Source organism: Acanthisitta chloris, unplaced genomic scaffold, assembly GCF_000695815.1.
Source record: "Acanthisitta chloris isolate BGI_N310 unplaced genomic scaffold, ASM69581v1 scaffold2745, whole genome shotgun sequence".
Lineage (NCBI taxonomy): Eukaryota > Metazoa > Chordata > Aves > Passeriformes > Acanthisittidae > Acanthisitta > Acanthisitta chloris.
In genome coordinates, this window is record NW_008672977.1 from 41,258 (window position 1) to 68,462 (window position 27,205).

Consider the following 27,205-nt stretch of genomic DNA (forward strand, 5'->3'; position numbering starts at 1 on the left):
ATCGAAAAAAATAGAATTTGGTTTGACTACAGTGCGCAGAACTCCTGCTGCCTTAGAAATGTCATTGGACTGACCCTCATGAGGAGGAGGAGTGATAGACACCCAGCGGTCAGACAGATCTCTGTGCGTGAGCATGCAGTGAATGTAATCCTCAGGGACATTTCACTCCTCTGTGCCTTGAAGAGGTTTCCTCTTCTGAAAGCTTTTAGTGGGCTGTTGAATTCATTTCTTTTGATTAGCATTAAGGAAGAACAACTTACCATGAGGTATTTTTGGAGGGGATTGCTTTGGGGGCTGAGGAGTTTGTGACTGCTGAAACAGCCGCATGATTTTGCTCAACCATGGGAGAAAAAATGGGTGGGGTAGGTGGACAGGCTGCTGGGAGGGCTGTTCTGCTTTCAGCAGGGAACTGGCGTTTGGAAGTTGTGTGCTGTAGACTGACTACGATTTGCTCAGACCAGCACCTGACTTGAGTTTGTTGCAAGCCTGTTAGGTGTTTAGTAATAACAGAGTGCTACATCACTGCACAGTGGGAAATTAAAAGTGCTCGGCAGGAATAGATGGAAAGGGAGGGTAAAGTGAGGTAGGTGATGTGTAAAAAGCTTTTGGAGCATTAAACTCAGAGTTTTACAAATGAGGAGGTTTGTCTTAAGTTTGGCATCTGTCTTCCCCCTTGTATTTGTGCATGCTTCACAACATTTGGTTATTTGCATGTCTTTATATGTATATGCTCTCCTCCTGTTACTGGGAGTAGCATTAGCAAACTGCTCCTGAAATTGTAAGGTAATGAGACACAAAGTGTGAGAAGACGCCAAAACCAAATTCACATATATGCTTCTGTGAAGAATCATATGTAGTGGGCAGGTATTTCCAGATTACCCTTGTGTGGTCCATCTTCTCCCCTCCCAGCATGTTTATAAGGCTGTGAACTACAGCCACGACTTTCCTGTGTGTTTTTCTTCTTCAGAGATGCATTATCAGTGCTTTACAACTTGTGTTTTTCAATATATAGAACAGCATGTCCAAGAATTCCCAGAAATTCCTCTTCTTACTGGCACAAAGTTAGTATCATTTTAGGAATTACAGTTTGTTCATCATCATGATCCAAATCTCTATTTCCTAGATTTGCTCAGTGAAAGAACGGCATGCCAGTGAAATGCGTGACCTTCCAAACCGCTACGTGGAAATAGGTATGGTTGTATGAATGCACTCTTTCTCAAAATTATATCAGCTTTTAAGGTCTGTTTCCACATTCTGGCTTGAAAAATCAGTTACAGTTTGGAGGCAAGATGTAGTTGTCACATTAAATGTCTCCTCATTTTGAGCTGATGCAGTTGTCATAATGTCCTCCTTCATAGATATGAAGTTTATTTATTTTGTAGAGAGCCTTAAGTTCTGTGATCATCTAAAATCAGAGGTACTTTTGTGAACAGTGGACGCCTTAACTTGCCCTTCATACAGATTCCTTCAGAGAACTTGGGTTTTCATTTGATTAACATGATTGTTGGTCAGTGTTTTGGTGAGGAGAAAACAGATACTACTTGATTTGATTATGCATTGTTTAACTATACTGCATGTAACTTTTTCTCTCTTTTTTTTTCTTAAAATCTCTGGTGTAGTGCTAGGAAATTTGTTTTAATTTCTTTTTGCCTTTTTTTGGCTTCTGAATTTTATATCCTCCTTTTCTTACTCATTTGTTTAGCTTAGGTGATGTGAATAAATTTCATTTTTGCTGATTAATGGAAAAGATCTTGACAAAATATGTGTATTAAGTAAATTGGAATTCAAAGAAAATTTGGAGGGGAAGTGGAGATGTAAACAAAAAATCACAACTGTCCCCAGAAGTAGCTTCTGGGGAAGGGAAATATCTATGAAGAGATAGTGCTGGAAAGATAAACAGGCCCTCTGTGACTCTGTAGATGGTAGTAGGCAACAGTTTGTAAACTTTGGTGCTCCCTTGACTGTAATAACATGAGATTGTAGATAAGAGCATTCAAGCAAGATCCTGACTCTGTCAGATCAGAATGGTGCATGGCATAGGTATATGTGTATACTCTGGTTTATGATTTCAAGAAAGGACCATTCTGAAACAGCTTCTAAAACTCAACTACAACACTTCTTAAACTCTGTAAGGACTGTGGATACTGAGAGATGGTGGCATGCCTGACAGTTAACTGAGACCTGAAAGCTGTTTCTGCTTTAAAATAGCATAACTTAAACAGGTTATTTAACTGTAGAATTCTGGGGTATTTGAATTTTATCAAGGAAAAGTGCAGTCCTCAGTTTTAGCCTCAGATCTTGTATATAATGTTTTTTGAACCTGTAAGTAGCTTTTAGAAAATAACTAAATGGGATTGTTTATATAGTAACAAGTGAACAATGGCTACTTCTACATCAGCTATTAATGTGTCTACGTGGAGGGAGCTAGTTTTACATGACTGTCTATTGGAAACTTCATTAAAAATTATAAAAAGCTGTTATCAGGTTATTTGGGTGCAGACAAGAAGGATAGAGATTTTTGTGGAAGTAGCTTTTCATTTTACAAGTTTTAGGCTACAGTTTTCTCTGTATTCTTGAGGGCTCAAGATTTTTCTTTCTGGTTTTGTGTCAAAGCACTGAAATGGCTCTGCCAAATGCTGTTAGCAGCACTCGCTGGAACTTGGGTATTAGATTGAGGGGAAAAAGAGAGAGACATTATTTGTTCAAGTTTCAGTATAAATTAAAATAGCCACATAGGTCTTCTTGAAAGTGGTATATCATGCCATAGCATCTATTTCAATTTTATTTCAACTTCTCTTTTCAAAAGCATAGTTGCAGCTACCCGTATAGTTCTTCGCAAGACCATTAATATCCTAAGTGGATACGTAAGTTGATACTCTTTCATAACGCAAAGAATTTATACGAAGCAAGAATATCCTTCAAAGGCAGGATAACTGAGTGTCCTTCAGATGTTTTGACTCGTAATGTCTTGACAACATACTTACGAAAGATGAAAACCTTAACAGTATAACTTTTCTCACGTTTAGTGGTGTGGGGTTTTTTGATTATTTTTTTTTCCTTCTGCTTTTACAATTTTTCGCCTGGAATGAAAACCAGAAGTGGAGCAGGAAACTTCATAGTTCCTTGTCAGCTCATTAGCTATGAAGCTGTGATGATACAGTGCTTTCCCATGTCTCAACAGTTTCAGATTTATGCTGTTTTAGAGCCATTCTGAGGGCCTCAAAGTTCCACAGTAATAGCATAGCAAACTGTGATGGCATCAGTAGATCATAAATGGTTCTTTAGTAGTTTGCAACCCAGCCCAGTGAATAAGGAAACAGAACATTTCCTGCATTGCAAGTTAGGTACATAGGATCCTGTTTAACAAAGTACTTCCTCATCCTCTGTTTGTGCCTTAAGAAGTGTCTATACTTATTCTGAGGTAGGAAATAAATGCAGTATCTACCATGAAGCTAAACCAGAAAGCCCATAATGTGGGCAAGTTCCACCATGGAACTGTTCTAGCTGTTCTCTTTTAAAGAAGATAATGTTGTGATTACCTGTAAGACAAATGAGATTAATTATACAGGTCTCGAGCACTGAAATCTGTGTGGCATCGCTAATTTTATTTACATCTTTCAGTATATTAATGGTGCTTTTCTTCAGTAATCTTTTCCATTGTCCCTGCGTATGTTGCAGTTCATTGCCTCTGTGGATCTCATTCAGTGTCAAAGATAAACTCCAGTGAATGTTTCTATTTACGTTTAAATGTATGTTAGCTGAGCAGATCCTATCAGTTTAGCTCTGTCAGCTACCTCTGTGAAGTAGTGTATTGATTAGAAAGTATTGGTATTGAATTACAGGCTTAATGTGGACTAAATGCCTTTGTGATCCTTCTTAAAGAGTGCTTGACCTCTGCTCACTCCTGAAACGTGCACAAAAGCTGTAATGCTGCACAACTTCTGGTCTGAACAGGGAACCCTTCCTCAACTGGAAGGCTGGTTGAGAGGCTGGTGAGAAGGCTGGTTGCTAAAGAACTAATTAGCACTTTCCAGTTAATACAATGCCTTTTTGAAGGGAAATGGATCATCGAGTCTTGGATGGCCTTGTCAGGATTTTATATACTTTTATGGAGAAGTACTTCATCTCTGCCTCAGTTACTCAGGTTGTTAATGATAGCAGAAAATAGGGATTAGCACTGGAAGTCTGTAGAAGGCTTCAAGTCGATTAGAGACTTCCTATTCAATTTATTTTTGCCCTTTGCTTAGTTCCAAGTACCAACCAGCCAGCAATGTCTCTTCAGCACTTTTCTCCCCTTTGCATTCCACCAGATTCCCCACAAAGCAGAATTCTGGCTTTAAAATTGCATGTTTTAAGGCTGTGTTTTTAACACCACATCTGTGTGTTTTGTGAGGGAATAGTTACATAACTGGATGGCAAATTAGCATCAAGTGTTGAGATCACACATTTTAATCTGAAAAGAAGTCATGGGAATATTTATTTTCTTGTTTTTGAAGTGGTATACTGGGATCTACTGTACCAATATATATCTCTTTATATAGACAGCACATAAAGCTTAATTGATCAATGTGTTGATCAGGAAATTAACTTTATATGGTGATTTATGCAAACATTTCATTAAAGCAAGTCTGTTATGCTCTGAGAAGCAAACAGGAAAAAAAAAAAACAAAAAAGGAAACCCATTTATATAGCTGATTCTACTTAGACTTTTGTTCATCTGTTTTGCCACCAGCGAAACCTTTTCATGTCAGTTGGAACTGAATTCACATACTGTTGAAAAAAAAAATTAATATTTTATATTGAATGCAACTCAATGCATGAGAAAATAGCTAATCAAAGCATGCCATTTTGTATTTTATTTTGTTTTGCATAAATTGCCTAGCTCATTAATAACACTGGTGGTGGAGATACCATACTCAAGGGTATGCTGTACTGTGTTGTATAGCAATGACTGCAGATTTTGCAGATGTACTTGAAGTAGCTGAATAAAAGGTATTTTGGGAATGTGCAGTGGCATCACCCCAGCAGCTAACATCACAGTTCTAGGTAAGCTGGGCCACTTCATGGTGCCTTGTGGTCCTACTGCTGTTCATGTATGAGTGGCCTACCTAAAAATTAGCCTGTGTGTTGGCTTTCCATTTTTAAAATATATTATATGGCATTTTAAAAAAATTCCTTCTTTTTCTCCATATGTTTATTTTCATGTTTATTTTCATGTTAATTCTCTGCATGCTAGTTCAGCTTCCTGCTTACTTTTCCAAAGGTTGATGTTGAAACATTGTGCCCATTGAAATCAAAGGCAAAACCCTCTGACTGTAACCAGAATTTTCCTCTACGGATCCACTGTGGAGAAACATGTGCTGCTTTTTGAGTGTTGACTAAACAAAATAAACTCCTTTGAGTTTCAGCCTTCTGTGCATGTGTGTGGATCTTTAAATCCCAGAGAAAGTGACTGTAGATGTTTGGGGAAATGTAGCATATATTGTTTTCTTTCTTTAGTTTGGTGTATTTCATACATTTCATTTAATGAATAACAAAAAGCATTTACAGGTTTTTTCTTTTTGCTTCCTGGTAATTTGTTTGACAGCTGTACATAGAAGCTAAACATGGAGTAGATCCACTGTCAGAATATCTTCCATCTTGTCTTATGACAGGCATAAGCATGTATGACACTTGCCCATACCTTGGTCATTCCCATTTACTTCAGTACTGAGTTTGTTTTAATTGGTTTGATCCTTTTCAAATTAGCAACATTTCTGCAATGCCTTTTTGTTAGATTTTTTTTCCCCTTGATCACAACAAAGGGAGTTTGTCAAAGAGAGTAAGTCAAATTAACCTATTATTGATCTGTGCAGCTATAACTTCTATAATTTTTTCAGTAAGACTTTTTTGATTAGCTGCATCAAAGGCCTTTATGAGGTCAAGAAGCACTGTCTATGCCAGTTATTCTTTGTTCAAGGCTGTAGCAGCAGAGCTAGAGCATTGTGTTTCAACAAGGCCTCTTGAGAAGGATGAGCTGAGAGAAAGCTGAAAGTGAAACCAAGGAAACTGAACTCTATTTAAAAACAAAACTTGAAGTGGTGATTTTTGTTTGTTTATTTTTGTTTCACAGAACAGTACTACTGCTTGATCTTAAATAAATCCATTACATTGGACATTACAAGCATTTTCACTGGCAAAGGAGCTAAAGTTCTAGTATAAGTTAAAGAAATACACAGAGGTTTTTTAGAACTGTCCCCATAATCTTTATAAATGTGGCATTCACCATGCTGGTTTCCTCTCCAAATATAAACCACAGTATTTTATATGCCTTTGAAAGCCTTCTCTTGGCAGTTTTTTATAGCTGAAGTTAAAGTTTCTGTGCTTGTTCATTGATAGTATTATGGATTTCACTTTGTTTTTTCTGTGTTTTTCCTGCTGCCTTCTATGTTATTTTGAAATGCCAAATACTAAGTTGTAAACTGAGAATAAGATATATAAGTTGTTTCTGACATGGTTTGTTTAAAATCATCACTGAGAGCAACATGTGACACAATCAAAGTAGTCTCATCAGTCTTGCAGGCTAGAACAAAATAATTATGTACAGGATTACAAATGTGAATCTATTCTCTCCTAGAATGGATTGAGTGCTCTACCCTTGTGCTGTGCTTTGGTCCCTCAGTGATATCAAAGTGTCAGCAATCATTAAAAGAATAACAGGATTTGCTTATTCACTGAGGGACAGGTGTCAAATCTGTACTTTACTTTAGCCTATAATTTTTTTCTCCTTTAGCAGAGGATGATTATTCTCCTGTACCTTCTTATTACCTTAGCTACAGAAAATTTGATTTATTTTTAGTGTCATTGTGCTACATTTTCTGTTTGCCTTGCTAAAATAATTAGTAACATTGGATATTAGTAATGTAGTGTGCTAAGCAGTAAGCAAGGAAACTTTTTTTCCCTATTTATGGTTAGATTCTCCTAAAACCTATGTTTGTAAAAGCTTATACTTATAAGCTTTTCTAATATAAACTCTTGGATTATTCCTGTTTTGGGCCCCATGAGAGAGGAACTGGCAAAAACAGGTGCACTATAAATCCAGCAGAATAAAACTAAATAGCTAATTCTGTGGCAGAGGTCTCATTTAATGAGACTTTTTGTAAATTCAGTTCATCACTGTCTTTCTCTTTCTTGAAATAGTCATCATGTAACTATCTCATATAATGTCCAGACCAATTTTAGAAAATTACATTTTCAGTATTATGAACAGGAAAAAGTACTATCAACTGTGTGTTTTCTTTGAAATGAGAGTATCTGTACATATTTCTGTGATGTCTGAAGTGATGATAAACAAATGATGGTCTTTGTGTTTTCATATATCATGCCAATAGATATAGCAGGTGCAATTCTCTTACGGCCACATGAACCTGCTGTGAATATGCAAACCAATGAAGTTGTACTATTTATTGCCTATTTTATTGGTTTTGGGTTTGCTTCCTTTTTCAAAGTGATTACTGAAAATCAGGCTGAACATTCATTTCAAATGTTTCGTCTCTAGCATATCCTGGAGCACAACCATTTCTTCATGCAAGCTTTAATGTAATTTAATCTGTTAAATGTAATATTTCATCTGATCCAACTGGGAGGTCTCTGGGTTTGATAGATGTATTGAGACTTCATTTCTCTGAAGTGCTGCTGCATGCTGTTGATTGTCACTGAAAATCAATTGCATATTTTTCTTAAGGAGTAGTTCATGCACATTAATTTTTTAACTCTGTTGTCTTTCCTGTATTTCAGTTTTCCAGTTCGACACTGAATTCTACATCAGTGGACTTGCACCTATCTGTGACCAGCTAGTTATACTTTCATATGTTAAGGAGATCTCTGAAAAAACGGTAACTTTTTTCTGTCTTAGAGTTTCTTCAGAACACTAATTTGCCCTGCGAGTTGGGCCTTAAATTAGTCAAGCAGATATGATTATCTGAGACAAAATTTGTAGTCTGTTGGTAGTCAACAGTGCTTGAAACTTGTCTGACCTATAATACAAGGTTAGTGGAGGTGATGTTGAAGACTTAATGTACCTACCTTTCAGAAATCACATTTGGGTTCCTTTATTTTTTGCAGAAGGCAGAGAAGGTCTCTAAATAGTCCTTCTCACTAACTTTTCCTTCCTTTTTTTCCTCCCTTCTCTTTTTCTCTCATTTTCTCTCTTTCTTCCTGCTGTTTCTGCACCAGAAGGAATGAAGAATCTTGTTTAGCCCTAAGAGGAGCTTGCTGACACTGCATCTCAGAAGAAATGAGAATAGTGAAGTTGATGAACTTGAGCAATAAGAGTTGCTGCAGGGTGGAATACGTGATTGCGAGCAAGTGCAGTCATTGTCTCCCTTCCTTCCAAGATCTTTAGTTCTGTGCACCCAGATCAGATTCGTGTGTAGAGAGGTAGAAATTAGAATTCATGTCAGCCGTTTTTACTGTGCACAGGAAAGTGCCATGTCTGTCTCCGACATTTATTTCATATTGCCAAATAAAAGGCAAGGCAGTGGAGGGAATCCTTGAAGTTGCAGTGTGAGGATGGCAGATGCTCTTGATCATCTCTTTGATAGTATGTCTGCATTAGACAACCATCACCATAGTAACCTTAAGTAACTGGGTGCACAGGTTGCTAGGCAATGAAATGCTGTAGGTTCAAACAAATGCTCGAGCCTGCTGAAATCAATAGGGTTAGCTTCTAGTTCTACTGCAGGATGTAAGATTATTATTTCTTTATTTATATTAAGGAGAAAAATAATGTCACAGCAGTGTTTCCCAAGAGAGTCAGCACAGTAGTCTTCCAGTGAAGGAGAGTCAGTGAAAGGAAAGCAAACAAATGGGATAAGGAAGGGGGAGGAGAAGGTGGGTTGAAATGCTAGGGAGCAAGGAAATTGGGAAGCCACTGTTAATGAAAAGGTAGCACGGAAAAGGAGCTAGTGTATAGGAGATAGTGTATGATAAAGGTTAAAGTAATTTTAATTGCTTCTGGAAAGAAAGATGAAAAGGGAATTTTAGGTGATACAATGATAGTAGAACATAGGAAAGAGGAGTGGGGTTTTTGTGTATTTGCTTTTAATTAGCCTTTTAAACAAACCCTAAATAGTGGACTTTGATAACTTTGTTGTTCTCTAGGGAACTGTAGAAAGAACAAAAGTACAATTGAATCTGACTGACACTGTGTCTGTGCTCTGGTGTGGTGGGAACTCCTTTGTCAATGTCTTGGCTCTGTGGAGCCTGAGCTGCCTGAGCTTGCAGAAGTGCTGCTCACTACAAATGCTGTTGGGTTGTAAGGAACACTGCTCTTCCTACACTCAATTTCACAGCATTCAAGCAACAGCTTCCAATTTGTTACAAATTGGATCAGAATTGAACTCATGACTTGCTTTGAAAGGTTTTCCTTCCTTTTTTTTTGTGGAACAGTTACATTGAGAAAAGACCCAGGTGGTGCTACTGCCAAATGGGTAGGTTAGAGCTGTGTAAATCCACTTTCTATGAGTCCTTGCTCTTTCATTCTGTATTTTATCGTAATTCACAGCCTGAAGTAGAAATTATAGGATTGGCTTGGACCTTGGCTTAATTGAAAGTACAGCTATTTGAAGACAGCAGCTTCCCTTGGACAGAACATGAAAATCCATTGTGTCATCTTGCCATAACCACCTACAGTGCATCTGAAAGTTCATGTTACTCTAAGTTCATCAGCACAGCAAGGGTTTTGTATTATTCTCAGATTTTTTATTCCCTACTGCTGCTGGGTGCTTAAAATGCAAACACCAGCTGAAAAAAAACCAAGTTCATCTTGATACCAGAATGTCATTGACTCAAAGAGCTCTGTCCTTTAGGACATGAGCCCAGCTGAGAATGCATCCTAAATAATTTTGTTGCTTGCTGAATCAATCACAGATGACCATCTGTGATAGGCCAGAAAGTTTCTGTGACCAAGAGCAGAAAAATAGTGAGCAAACTCAGGGGAAGGGTTAGACCTATGTATTGTCTAAATCTTGTTCTCTGCACTGATCTCTTCAAGGGAAGCAAACCAGGAGTAGGAATAACTTTTCTATGAGTTTCAGGTGCAAGTACAGCTGTCCTATGGAGCACAGCTTTGCAACTTGTATGATTCACAGCTGACTACCCAATGCCAAGTACTGCATCTTTGTGAATGTTTGCAGCTGTTGAATTTCAGCCTTGTTTGTAGATGACCATCAGTTGGCATCGGTAATGTAAATCATGTAAGATGCAACTAAGATGTTGTTTTTCTAGGAAGTGGAGTGCTGTGCAAGACCTAGACTGGATATTGTACAACCCCTTTCTGAGTCCTGTGAAGAGATCTCGTCTGATGCACTAACAGTACGAGGATTTCAGGAAAATGAATGTCGAGATTATCATTTAGGTAGGTGTTCATAATATTGTTTTGTTTTATTTTCACGCTTTGTTTAAAAAAGACTTGATTTGGGAGGCCTTAGCCTCATTTTTCATTTTTATGTCATCTCAAATAACTGTAACTGCTTATGTCACTGAAGTGTAGAGTGGAAATCCACGAGAACCAGTTGCATGAAAGAAAACAATTGTGTGTATTTAAATATCATGGCTTTGATGCCATCTATTTAGTCAAACACAATGGGGGAAGGCAGAAATACATATCTCATTTAATGTCCAGTATCATGGAAGGCAGTATCTTTGATGGATTCATATTCACATTCAACATGTGATCCATAGAAGCTCTTCTTGCACAAAGGAATAGTGAAACGAGTGGCACAGTGTCTGGAAAAGCTGCTTTAGAGAGAAAGATGGAAAAATATCATTTCAATAGTAAGATGCATCTGGATCAACCTAAAAGGGGCACACTGATATTTAGCTCCCTCGTACTGACAAAGCTGTCAGTATATAACAGACCCCAGAATGGTAAAATGAAGTGAATAGAAACTGGATTTTGGCAGGTTCCATCTAAGTTTGATTACGTAACAAGCAGGGAGATTAAGCCCTGGCATAACATATGCCATCTTTTAAAGATGGGATAGTTTTCTGATATATGTGTTGTAGTTCAGAAAAATGCATGGCAAAGCTGATGCAGAATTCCTTGGTGAAGATTATGCAACCTGTATTATACAGAAACATTCCTTCTGTCTTTTAAAATCCATGAATCTGAATTTTAAGCATCTTCTCTGGCAGCATGCTTCAAATCATAGGCTTTGGCACATCTATGCCCTTAAGCCACTAGAAATACATTATATCTCCTCCTGATCTCCAAAACATCTGTGCTGCTATCAATAGAATTGGGATTTCTTTATACCTGTCCTAAAGCAGAACATTGATGTCCACAGTTGTACTTTTATGCTTTATGAATATTCTAGTTAATCTGCCAAGTCTTGGATGGCTATAAGTCAAGCATCATTTTATGAATTGCTGATCACTTCAGGAGTGCAGTTGTAGTATGTGTTTATAGATACAGATAAAGGATGGGGGGTGTTCTTTCCTGTACCTACAAAATATTCATGGGTTCTGTGGAAATGATAACTATTCAGAACTATTCATCTTCTGTGTTTGATTTTACCTCGAAGTACTTTTTGTTTGCGCTTACTCAAAAATAAAGGCTTATGATATAAGCAAATGCATGATACATACAACCTTAACTTATAGCATTGCAAATGCATTGCAGTAATGATGTGCTGTGTCCCCAGGGGTTATGGCATCTATCATTTATGCTTTTGATGGCCTTGACCTTGATGGGGAGGATAAGTTTATTGCAGGCTGTGTAGTGTAATAGTCCTCTAAAAGTATAATAATGGGTTCTAAACCATCATAAAGTTTACACTTAGTGGATGAATCAGAATTTGCAATAAGCTGTAGTGATTTTTTGAAAGATATTTTGCCATTTAAACCAGCTTTTATTTATTGGAGAATACAGCTTCCCAAACAAGCATGTTCTGCAGGAGTAGCCTTACTGTCTTCCTTGCATTTCCTCTTTTGAAATTCCCCTCAAGGGTGTACTAAAAAGCAGAGCTTTACTTAAGGAAAATATAATAATAATAAAACTGTGTATGCATTTGCAGAGTATTCGGAAGGTGAATCGCTTTTTTATATCATCAGCCCAAGAGATGTGGTTGTGGCTAAAGAGCGGGACCAAGATGACCACATTGACTGGCTGCTTGAAAAGAAGAAATATGAAGTAATTTTTGCATCATTCTTTCCTGGTTTGGAAATAGAGTAGGATGATGAACTTCATTAGGTTATTTGGTTTGGATAGTTTTTGTCCTAGAGTCATTGACTAGATAGTTGTAAAGGGTGGGAGTTAGCTATAAATCTCTCCATCTCTCTATAGAGTTAGTCTTACTCCTGAAGCAACTAATCAGAATTTCACCCATGTGAGGTACCTAAATTAGATGTTGTGAATACTGTTTCCATCATAAGAGATTAAATGTATTAGCAGTCACTGAAAATTATTAAAGCTGGTTTTTTTGCTTTAAAGCAGCAGAACAGTTAACTGATGAGCTATGTGGATATTTTCCTAGGTCTATCCCAACTAAAGAGGGAAGGAAAATGATCTTGGTGGGCAATACGACATTTTTCCTATTCCATAGTGCTTCCACTGTTGAACAAAGTGTTTGTGTTAGGGTACTGTGGTTGCTCCATGTTACTTACCTAGGGTGTTGAAGCTTTTAAATGTAAAATACTATGAGCTCAAACTGTAGCTATTCATGATGAAAGTAGTGTTGCTCACAAAAAAAGCAGAGCCAATATTAAAAGACAAGGCTATACAGCTCCGTTGCAAAACAACAGCTCAGTATTTGGTTGTGTAAATATTGATGTGTTTAAGTGTGTTTATTTAAACACCTAAACCAATAATAAATTCTTATGTATCATATCAACATGCACCCAGTGTTCTGAATTCTAATGTCATGCAGTTATTGACTAAGAACACTTGTTACAATGCATAAACTTGAAAATTCTTCCTTATTTGTTATTTGTTGGGCACCCATTATAAGGAAAAAAAATGTGGAAATGCCATTCAGCATGTATTCCGTTTAATACAATCATGCTATTTCCATGCAGATTTGTTTAAATCCCTGTGGATGCTTTTGCATCTGAATGGCAAACTTGTATGATGAGTGCAGTTTTGCAATTTATGTAAATCACAGCATTTGGTCCCTGAAGACTCCAGTAATTTGCAAGTGACAGCTGTGCGTGTGCTTTTATGAAAGCCATTCAAGGTAGTAGATAGCTTGTGTGTTATGATTGTTAAAGGTTTTATATTTATTTGTAAAAGTGCCAGCTTTGTTTCTGTACCTTCAAAAGAAGCAGAAGAGCAGCAAATGACACTTAAATATAAATCAGTCTGACTGGAGAAGAGTTTTGTGCTGAGGAACTGGAAGGTAGCCTTCCCCCACTTCTTTTTGTGATGATACTTTTCACAGGTTTTGGTAGTGAAGGGTTCTCGTTTGAAAAAGATCCAATGCAATTGCATTGTCTGTTTTGTTGTAATCTTGGAATTTGATCCTAATATAGTAATGAGTGAACCCAGATGGAAACGAAAGTAGTTTTGTCTTTCGATGACTGCTTTTGTGTGAGTATGAATTCAAAGCTGTTCATTCAACTGTGACATTAAAAATTCTAGTGCTTCATACACCCTACTCTGAAAAAACAGGTGATTTATACATTTCTAGAGCTTTCTGTATAGAAAGTTTGTGTATTTGGCTAGCATATCTGTTTTCTCATTTTGAATATAGGAAGCTTTGATGGCAGCTGAGATCAGTCAGAAGACCATTAAAAAGCACAAGATTTTGGTAAGTCTCAAAATTTCTATTCAAAACAAAATATCTGCTTTATTTTAGAATGCTGAGAGATGCAACGAAAAGATTCCCTGTTCTATATGACACCAGACAATAAGTGTTAGGGATAGTCCAACTAGCATTCAGTTTCTTGGTTTCAGTGGCAGAACAGGAATGTTAGTCTGTGAAACATGAAAGGATCTGGATTTTATGATGTTGTTATTGGCATTAAAAAGAAGATAATTCCATTTTGTCTGATTGTTTTTGTTTCCTTTTACTTTTGTATTAAATTTGCTGTTGCTTCAAGTAACACACATTATTGCACTATCAGAGATTGGTTGGGAGTGTCATATTTAACTTTTACCTTGTACATGTGACAGGGTTTTGGCAAGAGGTGCAATTAGAAGATCTTTAAAATACTATTGAAATTCAGTTGCAGTTTCAGATCTAGCTCTTTCATGCTGCTTTCCAATTCTCATTTTACATAGTTAAGCTACTTTTCTCACTTACAGTTATTTCCCATGTTTATTAGTCCCATTCACAGAGGGACAAGGAGTATTGATGTGCAAGACAAAAGAGGGGGGCTATTTAAGAGCCACAAAAGCATCCCTAATTTTAGCTTGCTTAGTTTGTTTTTGTTTAAATTGACCTCAGTATAAACACATTCGTATTTCATTCATACTGCTGCTGCTTAAAATTGAGGTTTGTAGGAAGTGATAGAAGATGTGTCTATTTCTTAGCCAGATTACTGATGCAATATGCATACTGTTTATTGGTATGTCGTAAAATCTTTTCTTCTTGTATAGCCCAGGGGTTGAATCAAAATCTAATGACATGCCATCACCTGTCACAGAGTTTGCACTTATAACAGCTGCTCTGTGACCCTTGCAGGGAATGTAAAGAATTGTTAAAAGAGGTCCTGGCAATATATTAGGAGGGGGAAAAAAAAACCCCAAACCAAAACCAGCCAAACAAAAAACAAAACAAACTGAAAACCCTCACAGCTTTTCTTTCAGTTTGCAGAAATTTGCTCTGCAAAACAGGATGAAATTCAGTGAAATACAAGCACAGTTTTTGAGAGGTTGTTCTCTAATGCAAAAAACATGGAGTGTGTTGAGAGGAAAAATGTTGACATCAAGCCCTAAGTGAAGGATTAGAGGTACAGGGATTTAAAACTGCTCACGCTCTTACTGCCAAATGATACCACACTCATGCCACCTGACGAATCTGGTGTTCTTGGGGATCTTTTAGATTGCAGTAATTATCCCTGCTCCTCTGCACCTCTTGTGCAGAATGCAGAGGTCCTAAAAAACCACAGATCTACAGCTCCTTTCCTCATACATCATCTCTGCTCACTGGGGAGCTGGTCCACAGGAGAAAGAGGCTTCCAGAAGTCTTCATTCTTGAGACTGATGAAGCTGAAAATACAAAGGTGGTTCCTATAGTGGAATGAAATGTGTACGTGCACTTCCTTTCCTTAACTTTCTCATAGATTGACCAGTTGAAGTTGTTGGAAACCTCTGTTCATATTCTGTTCCAGTCAACACAGTCCTTGACATTGATCAAAAAATACTGTGCCTCAGAAGTCTCAAATGTTTATTTTTATCGGAAACAAGGACTTCTTTTTCATTGTACAGCTTTGATTTTTCTTTTTTTCCTTTTTTCTTTTTTATTCTTTTTTTCTTTTTTTTTCTAGAAACAATGTGCTTTTAGTGTTGTGGTTCTTAAGTTATACAGTAAGTACACTGGTTTGTGTTAACATGGACACCAGTGTTGAGATTTTGTAGAAGGCCTGTACCAAAATTTTTATGTCTATGAAATGCCTACCAGAATAATTTTATAACTGACCTGTGTGATAAGCTTCTAAGAAGGGAAATTTAGTAATATGTAATAATACCTGATAATCTTGCTAAGTTCTCAGTAATTCCTGTGCTTTATTGAGCAGCATTAGGATTTATATACTCAACTTCCCCCTCTCCACCCTCCCCCCACATACCACAAACTGTGTTGACAAAAACTGTGTCTCATAGAGTGGCTGGCATTTTTCTTTTATAACTAATTAATGCAACCTCTGAAAGATAAACTATGTGTTTTGAATAATCCTTACTATGGAGAGGTATCACAGTCTTCTCAGCATCAATGTGGTTATGAGAATTATTTAAAAGTGCACCTTAGTTTGAACCTGTGAGTGGTCTACACAATTATTTTGTTTCTCTCTTAGAAAGGAGAATCAGAGGGTCCACTTAGAGCCTGGTGCTTGACTTTCCAGCTGTATGCACTGCTGTTATGGTAGTTATTGTGGTAGTCAAGTAGTTCACTTTTTATAACTACTTCTTTATTTTTATTCCCTTTAGGACATTGGCTTAGCCTACATCAATCACCTAGTGGAGAAAGGAGAGTATGACCTGGCTGCTCGGTAATCTAGTATTAAAGATTTTATTTTCTGGCTAAAGTGTGTCTGTGTATGGGGAAAAAGTAAAAACAAATTATTGATTCTAAAGTATTTGTGGAGGTTGATTTTCTGTGTGTTCTGGAGTTTCTGAAGTTTCAAAACATAGACATGTATTACTGTGCCTTATATTTTCTTGCATGTAGTGACCCAAAAGTTACTGTAAACATTAAGTTTAACTGGAATTGAGACATACATATTTTAGAAAGTCAGCCTTGATTTTTCAGTCACGCTATATTTTCAAAACTGAGGTTTTCTTTGAATTTTGATAGTCTAGGTTTCTTAGTGTGTCATTGCATGTAAGTCCATCATGAAATAATTTGTTGTTACATGGATATAAACAAAAATGTCAAATAGGGTATCTAAAGTGAGGATCAGAAATAACTTGTATTTTCATGTGCATAAGCATATCTTTTTAAGTGCTCGACTTTTTTCAGCTGATTTTTAAAAACTTCACTCATAAAGCTGATTGAGCTCTGCCCGTGGCATGGGGATTAGAACTAGATGATGTTTAAGGTCCCATCCAACCCAAACCATACTATGATTCTCTAAAAGCTAATAGGACCCTAATCACTAAGAGTGAATGCATAATAAGCAGTTAGTCCTCTTGAATGCAACAAAATTGTAAGATCTGAAAGGAGGAGTACCTAGCATACTCTGCTTAAAGTTGCCAGTGATTGCCAAAATAAGTCACTTTTTTAAGTGTCATGATAGGGAGAAGAAAGAAGAAAGGAATCCTTGCAGTAATGCTGTCACATTTCTGTTATTCTCTGCACCTACTTTTGTTCTCTCCCTGTTTATCTCCCTTCCAGTAAGTGCCAGAAAATTCTTGGCAAAAACACAGAACTCTGGGAATTTGAAGTTTACAAGTTTAAAGAAATAGGTCAGCTTAAGGTGAGTTAATGTCTGTGTCTGCATTCAAATAATTTGCATGCTGTACTTACCAAGTGTCTAAACATCACATTTAATGGCCCTGTTGTGGTATTCCTGCCCCAGATCTCTGGTAGTTTCTAGACATGTGTCTTTCAGATTGATATGTATATGTAAGCATGCCTAGGGTTGGAGGCCTAGCATGTCCAGGCACTCAGCTACCTATCTTTAACTTGTTGACAGCCTCCAAGTGAAAGACCCACCCCCAAAGGCCTTTACTTGCAAAGATCCTCGCAGTTAAATACATCTTTCCCATTTACTTTTCATCCATTTCCAGTATATCATTAAAATCCTACCCCGACTCTTAAGGAAAATAGTCTCTGTGGGTGCCAGTCATTCTGGAAGATCCAGGTCCCTTGCAAGAGATACACAACTGAAAGTGTCAAAGAATTGCAAAGCAACAGCAAAGATATATGCCATGTGCTAGAAAAGGTGGCAAGAAAGAGGAGGAGTCTGCCCTGTCTTGTGTTTTACCTGGTCACAAACCAGCTAGCATATCAGTACACATTTAATCTGAGATTCTCAGTTAATAAATTGCCCAGGACATATGCTAAACCAGTAGAAAACATTATGCACACTCCCTTTGGTAACACGTGTACATTTACTTCTGGATTTTATGTCTTCCTATTCAAATTCAATGAGCCAAAAAGGACTTATTATTAAGATCTCACAGCATACAGTCCCTTGCTGGGTTTGAACTGTTTAATTCTGCTCACAGAGAAAAAGTGTTTCAGCATTGCTATTTTCAGAAATGTCTGACTTCTGCTTTAGAGCCACTCCAGTGCAAGAAAAGCCTTGCCTTTTGTATGAGTTCTTAGTGGTTCGGTGCATTCTTTGCCTGCTTGGAAGATGAAATCCCATGTTTCTGTTTCCTTTTTTTTCAATCCAGTAAAAGACCTGAGTGCAGGTACAGGTGAAATTTTAATGCACTACTTCTCAGTCCTTTTGGGTTTATTTTGTTTTTTAGATGCAAGTGTCTGGAAGGGATGTTTGTCTGGTCTTTACTTATGTCATCCAGCAGACTGTAAAATATAAAATTATTTGCAGGTTTACTGCAGAAACATCTCTGCTAAATTATGACCTTTCTAAACAGTTAGTTGTTTCCAGTCTTTAGAATTTTTTCTTTTTCTTCTTACGGCTTAGGCTCAAGAATTCTGACTTAGAAAACATAAGATGCAGTTCATTACATTACTCAGCTTCAAGTTGCAGTTCTAGAAGATACCTGCCTTATTTTACACTTTCACTCACACATTATTTTCCCAAGTTCCTGAAGAGGATCAGAAAGGATGAACTAAGTTAAAACAGATCTAAATGAAGGGCTGCTTATAATCCTTGGGATCGCTTGTATGCTATTTGGAATTTTGGCCTATTTACCCAACCAGCTGATATTAAACATGATATTGTAACTGGGCTACAATGGCTTTAAGCCCTAATGAGGAGACTGAGATTTGGAGACAGAGTGTATTTCAAAGTGGAATTTTCTTAAAAGAATTTGCACTGCATATAAGTGGTTGCTTGAAATCTGACGTTTCCAATCTAACATGATTTATCAGTTACTAAGGTGAAAGTAAAACTAAATTAATTAGTCCTTCCTGCAGAGGGACTAATTAATGACACCCCAATGTCAAAACCTGTGGAGTGAGTGTGTTGTTTGCTTGTGGGCTTAGGGGGACTTTGAATGTTCTGTACTAAACAGTCCTGTTTGGTTGCCAAAGGTTGCATTTTGGTATCTTGGTGTCTCTCATGTCTTCAGTGAATGTCCTCTAGCAAACCTTGTTATGGCAGTTTCAAGACTTTAGAGCCTTGCAATGGTCTGTTCCTCTCCTCCTCCAGCAGGGCTGGCTGGAGGGAGGTACATGCTTGTGCTGAAGTCACTTCAGTATAAAATCCAATGTCTTGGCTCAAACAGCTGAGGAAGGTGTATTTCCAAGGAAGAATTGTGGCATGAGGGATATGTTATGTTCCATTCTGTTTACTCTGTGTGAGAGCAGTAACTCTCAGCAGGGGTGCAGGATGATCAGCTAGTGTTTTAATGACCAAAATGTTGGCTAGAGGACCCTTGAAAGACTACACCTGACTTTAGTGGGCATAGCACAGAGCAGCACTATCCAGACAGCCTCTTTCATCTTATAGGTTTGAGGACTGAATAATTGTGGTTTGGGCTTATTGGTGAAATGGTTTAGGCTATATCATGTCAACTTTTATATGGGCTTTCTTGTGTATAACTCATCCTTATACCTATTGATGAAAAGTCTGAAAGTAACTCTTAAGAAGAAACTATTTCTGTGTATAGTATCCCTTTTTTTTATAAGTCACTTTTCCCATGTGGTTCAGATATTGATACAAAGGCATCCTGATTCTGAAGCTTTTTTTGTCTGACCTCCTTAACTGCAGCCTAAAATGATAAAATAGGAAGAGTTTGTAACCTCCAGCGTGGGTTGTGCCTAGCCTTAAAAATAACTTGGATGCTTCTTGGTCTTTGCTGAGAGTGGTCACCAGACCTCAGGAGGTGGCTCTGCTTTTCCTTCAGAGCAGTGGCACTTGGGGCAGGAGAGATTTCCTTCCCGTGGCAACCTGGCTCCCACAAAACAAGGCAACTGCACTGCTCCACATCTCACTGTGCAGGTGAACCACAGCCAAGAGTGGCAACAGTCTGTTGGGGGAGGCTGTTCATTTCGGAGGTGACAGGAAGGTAGAATGTGGAATGAAAACAGCCGTTGGAGATTGTCCTCTACCTTTGAGTTTCCAACTGATGTCCAGCTTGCTTTCTTTATGGTCAGCAGAGTCCTTTCATGAGGGGGTCAAGAATATGATTCCCCAGGGCAGCTGGCAAGACTGTGCCCTGAGTTAACTATTAAATTCTGTGGCAGATGATAGGAGCTGATGTTGGCAGCACTATGTTTCAAAGACTGGCTAAGCTCAAACAGCATGGGGAGAGGTCTCCTGTAAGCAATGAACTTTTAATTTTTGCAAAGTCATTACCAATGCTTTTTTTTATTGATCTTTGTACCTCCTTTCTCACCTACAGATGGAAGACTTTAGTGAAATATGTAACTTAGGCAATTGTTTTGATTTAAATACTATAATTTGTTGTGAATAGTTGTTGCTGTCTGTAAAAGTGAAAAAAATGTAGAGAGATGTTATTTCTCCTGCTTTGTTCAAGCTATTTCAGTAACAAAATGCTACTGTACCATGTGCCAGTAGTGGGCAACAGTCAACATCTCTGAGCGTTTGGAGGAATTTCATCACTGTTGGTCCTTCAGCTACAAACCCCAAAGTCCCCACACTGTTGGTAGCAGTAGGATTTATTTTGGCAGGTGGCAATAATCTTGGCCTCAAGTTGCATGAAATAATAGTGCTAATGAGATGCTGTGCTGAAGTTCTAGGGTATAAGCTGATTTATTTTGGCAGGTTCTTGTCTCCTGCCTGCCAGAATGCAATTCCTTAACACCTTCTGTAGAGCAACAGATCACATGCCTTCACCCTTTCCATGGAGAGATATATTCTCAAATTAATTTTCATTTGGATATGTAAAAATAGCTGGCAAAATATAACTCTTCATGAAATATAGTGACCTCACAGTAAGTCATAAATCAATAGTACACATTTTTCAGCTAATGAATCCTTATACCTTTTTACAATACCAAAACTTGACAAAATGAATTTTGAAAATATTCTTCAAAAGAAGAGGGATCTTTTATGGGTTTTATTTTCTAAATGCCTAACAGTAAATATTCAGACTTCTCAAGGGCAATGGCTGATTTTCCCATTCCAACTAGTATCTTGCCACCTGTCTTTCAAATGAAAATTCTTTCAAATAAGTAATACAACTCCAGTGTCTGTAATCCTAAAGTAAATAACTTCAGGGTACCGCTTACAAATACAAGTATACAGTGCTACCAGTGATTACCAAGATGTTTTGTGCATAGCTTTGGTTTTTTGTTTTGCAATAATTCTTTTTTTCTATCATCAGTGTACCAGAATGTTGAATGTCATTCCTCTTCTGACACTTCATTCTCTTTGTTCCTACAGGCAATTAGTCGTTACTTGCCCAGACGGGATCCAGTTTTGAAACCTCTGATCTATGAAATGGTCCTGCATGAGTTTTTGGAGAGTGACTATGAGGTACTGCAGCTTGATGTGTCCACATGTAATAGTTACTGCTAGGCAAACACCCTCAGCAATGTAGACTTCTGATAGCAAATTCTCTGTTGTGTTCAAACAGATTATCAGTGGACAGTTCCACAGTAATGAAGATATTAAAAAGATGAATTTTGATTTTGTTTTTAAGAGAATAAATAGAATGTTCTTCAGAGCATGCAAATAGTGTGAGATTGATTATTTATTATAGATGCCATCATTTTTAGTTTGTTTAATGTAGCATAAGTAGTTGAGGTGATGCATAAAGCCTACAGCACTTGAGAGTCAGCTTCATGAATTGTAATAACATTGCCCTAAGAAGGAAAAATCTGTGTTCTGCACTGTGCACATCTGTAGGCATGTAAAAGTTGCTTAGAGGAGAATCACAGCAGGTATCATCTCAGAGGCTTAGCTGAAGCTTTGATGTTTTGAAATGTTCCTTAGGCCGTTCTTTCTATTTCTGTTACAATCTCTTATACTTTTAGGGGTTTGCAACCCTAATAAAAGAGTGGCCTGGAGATCTGTACAACAACACAATCATTGTTCAAGCTGTAGTGGATCACCTGAAGAGAGATCCACAGAACAGGACTTTGCTACGAACCCTTGCAGAATTGTGAGCACAATTTTAAATTCCTGTTACAAAAAGTAAGCTTGGAATAGTGTACTGTAGTTTTATCAATATTTGTTTAAATCTCATAACAGAACTGTGCTTTGCTGCAGTCTGTAGAGTATTGGCTTTCTCTCATCACTCTGCTGATTGCACAGTTTAGCAGTTCTTTACAAACCTTCCTTAGAATGTTCACATTGAGTATGAAAGAAGGACTTTAGCATAAGATTGGATTTCCTACTCATTTTTCCAAAGTAAATAGCTATCATTCCTCTTTATTCTGTCACAGGAAGCCTCTTTTGTGAAGTGTGCATTTCAGAATCACCCACAGGAAAATAAAATGGTGGTGGTTTTTGCCCAGTTTCTAAGAAGTGTTTCTAAGAATTGTTTACTGCATGGCTGGAAATACGTGACTGGAAAATGTGCCCAAACTGATCTGGTTCTCGGCCACTTTGTACAGTGATAAAGCTCTTTGATTTTCTCATCCTGATCACCATGTTAAATTCTTTTCATACTGCTTCTTTGAAGAAAGCAAAACTACTGTTTCTTGCTATGTTACAGTCTGCCCCGAAGTTTTAAGAGAACAATGTTTTTTAGCTCTGAAGAGAGTTCCAATTGGTTTCCAAAAACTGAAAAGCTAGCATTTTGTGTGGCTTCCCCTGTGATTTGAAAGCAGAAAATGAAAATGCAGAAATCCACAGGTCAGAACACAAATGCAGTGGCTAATATAAACAGAGTTGAAATTAATGTTACCCACAGGTTGATTTCCCTTTTACAAAAATGAATCACAGCAGCTATTTAGTTATTTATAAAATCAAGTAATATTCTAAAAAGCTTTACATACCTAGAGTATTTCTATGTTTTCTTTCATGGGGGATCATACGCTTAGGTATGTAAGTTCATGTGTATTATAACACTGTTTTTATCAGGTATACTTATGACCAGCGCTATGGCAGAGCACTCGAAATCTACCTAACTCTGAGGCACAAAGACGTGTTCCAGCTGATCCACAAGCACAATCTCTTCAGTTCTATCAGAGACAAAATTGTTCTGCTCATGGATTTTGATTCAGAGGTATGGTAATCTTAATGATTTTATATTTACTTTCCACTGGAGATATTTTAACAGATTAAAAATAAATGAGCTAAAGATAGTGTTGAGGCAGAGAATGTGTTTGCTGTGTGTGGATACATTCTGAGGTAAGGAAGATTGTTTGCCTAGACTGCAAAATAATTGACCCAAGGATGATTTTTTCCATCGTATTTCCATTTGTCACTCACAATGAGAAGAGTGCCAGATCTGAGGTCATTGTTGTGATTCTCAAGTAGACTTTCACCATGGTATTCTTTCTGTATTTCTAATCAAATAATGCTATTAATAAGCCAAAGAAAGAATACAGTGAATTTGTTGAGGCATGTTAAGTGTACTTGCCACTTTTCTTTCACTACAGTCAATTAATCTGCTTCTGAAAGTGTGCAAGGTTATTAAACTAAATTCCAAAAATCAGAAAGTGTTTTATTTTGTGTTGAATTCTATCTTTTTTCTTCCAGCTGGCTATAAAACCTGAAAAATGAGTTTTGGTATGATCCTTGGGGGAGATAACCAAGTAGATGTACTCTTTATTCAGTGCAGTGGTTGTTTAAGCACTGTAGCTGAAATATGGAGCCATCTGACCATAGATGATTATCTTTAGTATCAGGAATCTGTGTTTTTGTATTTTTTTGAACGGGAAACAAAAGTTTAGTCTTGTAAAAGAAAGCAGAACCAGAATCCCAGTGGTCTCTTAGCTTACCTGGTTTTGTCTGTTTGTGTTATGGTTTCAGTGTGTGGGTAGTTTGGAGAAATCTAGTTGTAAGGCAGGTTGAGTTGTGCGTTTCATATACAGACATCACTCTGCAGTTCCCTTTTGCAGTGGGACAAGTAGTGTTTCTACATCATTTGGCTGTGGCTTTCTGTGACCCATGATTTGATGGGCGTATTTCACCTGCAATAGAAGTGTACCGCACTGATTGCTATTAGTGTGGAAACTAAGGAGTATTTGTGAAGAATACATGAGGTGATTTCCTGGAAGGCTGTGCTGTGTTGTTATGCAAACTGCTCTCTGAATTACTGTTGCTGAAAAGAGTAGGTTTTCAATATCCATCTAACACCCATCAGTGAATAAGCATCATACTATATAGAATGTGAGAAAATATGTGTACCTGTTTCTTAACTGAGTTCTCTTTTTTTACTGTAGAAAGCAGTAGACATGCTTTTGGATAACGAAGATAAAATTTCTGTGAGTATAACAAGTTCATGGCATGTCAGTCCAATGCTATCTTGTATTGCCTGTCCTTTCAGTCCTGTAAATGCAGTGTTTATCACATTGTTTCTTTCCTTTCAGATTGACAGAGTTGTTGAAGAGTTAGAAAACAGGCCTGAGTTACAGCACGTGGTAAGTCTTTTATATTCTGTTGATTTCAAGTTGAGCTGAATAAACTCGTTGCTGGACATATTTTTACAGGTCTGGTTATCTTGTCAAAGTGCACCTGCCAATGAAATGTCATGAATCATCAGAGCCAAAGTGACTACTTTTGCTAATTAATTTTTTAATACGGCCATAGCATCTTTACAATAGTAAAACTATTTTACAATGTATACCTGGGAGAAGTTAGTAACATACTGCTGGCTTGTTAACGTACCCTGAGGTACTCCTTACTACAGTGCAGGTGCTTGTCTTCTCTGGTCAAGTACTTCTTGCTTATATTCCTCCTCTTTGCCAAAGTGACTACTTTTGCTAATTAATTTTTTAATACGGCCATAGCATCTTTACAATAGTAAAACTATTTTACAATGTATACCTGGGAGAAGTTAGTAACATACTGCTGGCTTGTTAACGTACCCTGAGGTACTCCTTACTACAGTGCAGGTGCTTGTCTTCTCTGGTCAAGTACTTCTTGCTTATATTCCTCCTCTTTTCTTTCCAGGTGCAGCTCTGAAATATGTTTTGCTGATCTGTAGGGACAGCAAACTGCTTGTCTTTCTAGAGCTGTAACATCCATGCATTGCAGGATTGTTCTTGTTTGTACAAAATCACAATATCACTATAAGGCTGTGGCTCCACACTGCTATTCCAGTTTGAACTCAGTTTGAACATGCTGTCAGTGGAATACATAATGTGTAACTGTGGGCTTGGGCTGTATTAGGGAGGGAAGTTTAAGTTGCTGCTGTGTACAGATGAGGCTCAGGGTATTGATCAGGTGGAGAGTCAATTTATGTGTTAGAAATCTAATTATGAGAAGCAGATCTATGAAGTGTGCAGCCCACAGCCCAAGCCCCAGAGCTTTGCAAAGGCAGCTGGCTGACTGTCAGTTTATAGAAGGGATGCATCACTTTTGAAGTGTGGAGCCTACTTCCGTTTGAATAAAAGTGACCCTCATAATTATTTTCAGGGCTTTTATGTGCTCATCTAGAGAGGAAGGACTGAGGCTTTGCCACAGTATCTGGACTTCAAAGTGCTTTGATTAAACATTTCATGCAGTATAAACTTGATCTATAGTTATCTCTATTGGTCCAGAATATCCAGATAACTGAAATGTTGCATTTGACATATTTCTCCAAAGTTTTCCATAAGATTCAAAATCCAGTAGTTTCCTTGAAAGCTGAAAGACAGTTAAAGAAGTGTTGCTGAAACCTCTTTTACACAGCTGATTTTGGAGATTGTTGTTATCCTTTTGCATCAGGATTTAATCTTTGTGCATTTTAGTATATGTTTGCACATTCCTGAGGACATTAGGAGGCGTTTTTTATCAGTGGAGACGGGTGGGCTCCTCTCTTACCATCTGGGAGCAGCCAATAGATGCAGCAAACAGACCCAGTAGCTGGCAAAGAAGGGCACAGAGATCTTTTCATCCCCATTCTTACTAGCGTATGCTTCCTCCGGGGCATTTTGACATGCCGCAGAGCTCATTCTCTCATAGCTGTTGGAGGCACTGCACTGGCTGTGTCAGAGGCCTCCAGCCAGCCAGACCTTCTGATAGTAGATGTAGCTCTCCAGGTCTCATGTTGCCTGGAGTGCCTGATGCCTCTTCATGACACTGGGGAGAACAATCATTCCTTTTGCAGAAGGTGTGCAATGAGCTGTGTTGCCAGGTGAAGGAACTACAGGAGAAAGTGAACAGGTTGTGCAGTATTCAAGAAAATGAGTGAGAGTTTGCTAGGTAATTCTTGGAGACACTGCAGTCTCGGGAGTCTCAAACCTCTATTGCAATGTAGACACAGGTGGACTCGGAACTCTGTCAAGTAGTTAGTCAAGAGGCTGTTGAACTTGAAGGTTGGAAGCTGGTCACTGCCCATACTAGGACTGACACCTTTTACAACAGGTATGAGGCACTGGAACTAGAAGGACAGTCAACTGACAAAGTGAATAAAGGTCTGTCTGGAACAATGGCCACTTAGGGCAACACAGCCTACTCCTCACATCACAACCTCCTCTGTTAAGAGGAAAAGAATGATAGTTGTCAAGGTGACTCTCTCCTAAGGGAAATGGAGGGCCAATACGCACGCTGGACCCAGCCCACTGGTATTCTGCTGCCTCCCAGGGGTTTGGGTAAGAGACATTCCTAGAAAATGTCTGTTACGGGTTCTTCAACTCAGCAATGACAACAAAGAGAAGTCTGAGTCCAATCAAAAGAGATTTCAGGGCCTTGGGATGGTTGGTTGAGGGATCAACAGCACAGGTAGTGTTTTCCTCACTCCTTCCAGTAGCAAGGAACTATATCAAAAGGAATAGGCAGACCCATCAGATCAACACATGGCTCCAAGGGTGGTATCATTGGAAAAATCTGGGGGGTTTTGACCATGAGATGGACTATTCAACATCTAGTCTACTGTCAGCTGATAGGTTGCACCTTTCTCAGAGGGGGGAAAAGGTTTTTAGCACAAGAGCTAGCAGGGCTCATTGATAGAGCTTTAAACTAGATTGGAAAGGGGTGAGGGAAAAAACAGGCCTGCCAGTGATATGCAATGGGGTGGTGTGTCAAAATTTGAGGAACTGAGTTGAGTGCTAGAGGGATCCTTCAGTCTGTACCATGAGGTACTGAGTACAGTGAACCACACCTGAACAACGCACACAGCATGAGAAACAAACAAGAGGAGCTTGAAGCATTGACCCAGTCCCAGAGATTTGACACCACCTGGCATAAATGAAACCTGGTGGCATAAGTCCTGTGACTGGAGTGCTATGTGGAATTGTTACAGGCTCTTCAGGAGGGAGAGGCAGGGCAGGCACGGCAGGAGAGTGGTGTTGTAAGTAATGGAGGGACTGGA

General features: G+C 38.1%; 1 protein-coding gene across 2 annotated transcripts in view; it reads left to right on the top strand.

The window, feature by feature from the left end:
• The window catches only part of VPS41 (vacuolar protein sorting 41 homolog (S. cerevisiae)), an 83,861-nt gene that overhangs the window by 40,196 nt on the left and 16,460 nt on the right, over positions 1-27,205 (top strand). For both annotated transcript variants that reach the window (XM_009074718.1, XM_009074719.1), the window contains 12 exons: positions 1,124-1,190; positions 7,777-7,874; positions 10,267-10,396; positions 12,057-12,172; positions 13,731-13,787; positions 16,127-16,188; positions 17,034-17,115; positions 21,184-21,276; positions 21,777-21,904; positions 22,828-22,972; positions 24,135-24,176; positions 24,282-24,332. In XM_009074718.1, coding sequence (XP_009072966.1) covers positions 1,124-1,190; positions 7,777-7,874; positions 10,267-10,396; positions 12,057-12,172; positions 13,731-13,787; positions 16,127-16,188; positions 17,034-17,115; positions 21,184-21,276; positions 21,777-21,904; positions 22,828-22,972; positions 24,135-24,176; positions 24,282-24,332 — 1,071 coding nt within the window. The remainder of the gene's footprint in view (positions 1-1,123; positions 1,191-7,776; positions 7,875-10,266; positions 10,397-12,056; positions 12,173-13,730; positions 13,788-16,126; positions 16,189-17,033; positions 17,116-21,183; positions 21,277-21,776; positions 21,905-22,827; positions 22,973-24,134; positions 24,177-24,281; positions 24,333-27,205) is intronic.